This window comes from Rhincodon typus, chromosome 44, assembly GCF_021869965.1.
Source record: "Rhincodon typus isolate 14 chromosome 44, sRhiTyp1.1, whole genome shotgun sequence".
In the NCBI taxonomy this organism is placed as follows: domain Eukaryota; kingdom Metazoa; phylum Chordata; class Chondrichthyes; order Orectolobiformes; family Rhincodontidae; genus Rhincodon; species Rhincodon typus.
Window position 1 is genome coordinate 446,911 of NC_063375.1, and position 2,513 is coordinate 449,423.

A 2,513-nucleotide genomic window follows, 5' to 3' on the forward strand; every position below is an offset into this window, starting at 1 on the left:
CCCCCCCCACAACACATCCATCCTTGGCCTCTTCCACTGTCAGAGTGAGGCCAAACGTAAACTGGAAGAACACCACCTGATATTTCGCCTTGGCAGCTTACAGCCCCAATGGTCTCAACATTGGTTTCACCAGCTTCATAATCCCTCCAACCCCAGCCTTATCCCATGTCCAACCCTCTCCCTCCTGACCTGACCTAACCTGTCCATCTTTCCACTCGCCAATCACAATAACCCCCTACCTGCATCCACCTATCACCATCTCTCCTACCTTTCCCCAGCCCCTACCCCAATTCATTTCTGGGCTGATCTCCCCCTCCCCAAAGGGTTTCAGCCCGAAACACTGACTTACCTCCTCCTTAGATGCTGTCTGACCTGCTGTGCTTTTCCAGCCTCACACCCATAGACCCCAAGGGCTCCCAGATCTTTCTGTTCTACAGCTTTCTGCAGTCTTTCTCTACTTAAATAATACTCAGCTCCTCTATTCTTCCTGCCCGAGTGTGTAACCTCTCATTTCCCCACACTGTATCCCATTTGCCAAGACTGTGACCACCCGCTTAAGCTGTCACTATCCCCCTGCAGACTGTGTCATTCTCGCTTTTTATCCTCTCACGTATTTTTGGGTCACCCACAAACTTGGTGACAGTACTTTCCTCCTCTGAGTCCTATCGACTGTAAATGATATTGGGCCCCAGCATTGATTCCTGTGGGGCGCCACTAATAAAATCCTGAAAATAGCCTCCTTATCCCACCTCCCTACCCGTTCGTTAGCCAATCAATGCTAATGCACTAAACCCACACCATACGCTCCTATCTTACTTAACTGCCTCATGCGTAGGACCTTAGAGACTGCCATTTGAAAATCCAAATATGTTACCTCTTCTGGCCCCCTCTCATCTATTCTGCTCATCACCTCCACCTTCTGAAGGGGTCATTAGAGATGTGTACTAAATATTGGCCATGCCTGTGACACCTAGAGGAAAAGACAAACTCAATGAAGCTGCCACCCTGTCTCGGTGGGATCATACCATGCCCAGGGGCGGAGCACAGCAGCTCGCCGCTGTCAATCTGTCCCGCGTTATAAAGTGCAAACTGCTCCAGTATTCTCTGCTTCGCTGGGTTCATAACAATCTGGTGGCTGGGGACTGACGAATCTGCAATGGAAGGAGAAAGGGAAAGAGAGAGAGAGAAAATAAAGGGGTTAGGAGCGGCTGACTGTCACCATCTGTTATGCTTGCCCCTTGAGCCATGTTGCACCCCGCCCCGAGCACGTGTGACCCCAGAGAGGCAGCAAACACTTCTCAGTGGGAGTGGTGTCTATGGAAGAGAGCACAGATTCCATTGGACAAAGTGCGAATGGAGAAGGTTTTAAAAGGGCCCCATCAGCAACCATAATGAGCTCCATAGAGGACGTTGTTATCCCGCGAGCCCTTGAAACCTTGTCTCGTGCTCCCTCCGGGGGTGATGATTTCTTCACTTAGCAGGAGAGGGATCGTTGGAAATCTTGACCTCAAAGGCTCCATCTTTGACACTCAGGTTAGAGACTAATAGGGTTTTGAGGGGAATGGCTGGCATTGAGGTAGATGATCGAATTGAATAGCAGAACGTGGCAGAGAGGCTATCACTTTCTTCTACGTTCCTGAGAACTAACCAATCCCAGAGAGATCGCACCCATCAACTCACCGTCTGCCTGCCTACCACTCTGTCTGTCTGTGTCTCTCTCTCTCTCCCTGCAGACACTACCTGACCAGCTGATAGAATCTGTCTGGAAGCTTTCTCTGTTTGCCGCTTAATGCTGAAAGCGGGTCAGATTTTGGGAGCCCCTCAGGTGGGTGGGTCGATCGGGAATACTCAGCCTCAGAGCTGGCTCTAACCCACTGGGTGAATGGAGGAGATAATCGTTTGTAGTGGCTGCAGTGTCAGAGTGTAACCACTGGGTGGCAGACAAGGTACAGCATCAGCAAAGCCAGCGACTGTAGCTGCAGCAGGCCATTGGGCCCACTTCTGTGTGCCAGCCCCGTGAAAGCCCCTCTGTTTCTTTATCCCATGCCCCCTCGATCCATCTCCCCGACAGGGCACCCACCCTCCTGCTGCCGCTGGCAAGATTTCCTTCCTCACCTACTTGATTGAAGCCCCTGGTTTATGATCCTGAACACCTCTATTCAAAACCCCCCCCATCCGCAATCTTCTCCACTCCCAGTAAAAAGGTTCACGGCTTCTCTCAGTCTCTCCTCACGAACTGAAGACTGGAATCACGGAGAGGGAGGCTGCTCCTGCACAAAGGGCGGCTTCACTCAAAACACTTGCCACTTTCTCGAAATTTGTTCCCCTCCCCATCTTGAAGGGGGCGCGCGCCTGACGGGGCGAGCCAAGCTGAGGGCATTGGCAACTGCGAACAAACCGATAAAGTGGGCAAACTGGGCCTTCCACACACACAGGTCTGGCATCTCCTCGGAGCTGCTCCCAACACACTCGTGTCCTGCATCCAGCCAACACCACACAACACTCCAGATGCG

At 52.0% G+C, this 2,513-nt stretch overlaps 1 protein-coding gene across 4 annotated transcripts in view; it reads right to left on the reverse strand.

The window, feature by feature from the left end:
* Positions 1 to 2,513, reverse strand: part of LOC109924573 (interleukin-1 receptor-associated kinase 1-like) — a 24,690-nt gene that overhangs the window by 2,119 nt on the left and 20,058 nt on the right. For all 4 annotated transcript variants that reach the window (XM_048619820.1, XM_048619821.1, XM_048619819.1 and 1 more), the window contains one exon: positions 1,026 to 1,151. In XM_048619820.1, coding sequence (XP_048475777.1) covers positions 1,026 to 1,151 — 126 coding nt within the window. The remainder of the gene's footprint in view (positions 1 to 1,025; positions 1,152 to 2,513) is intronic.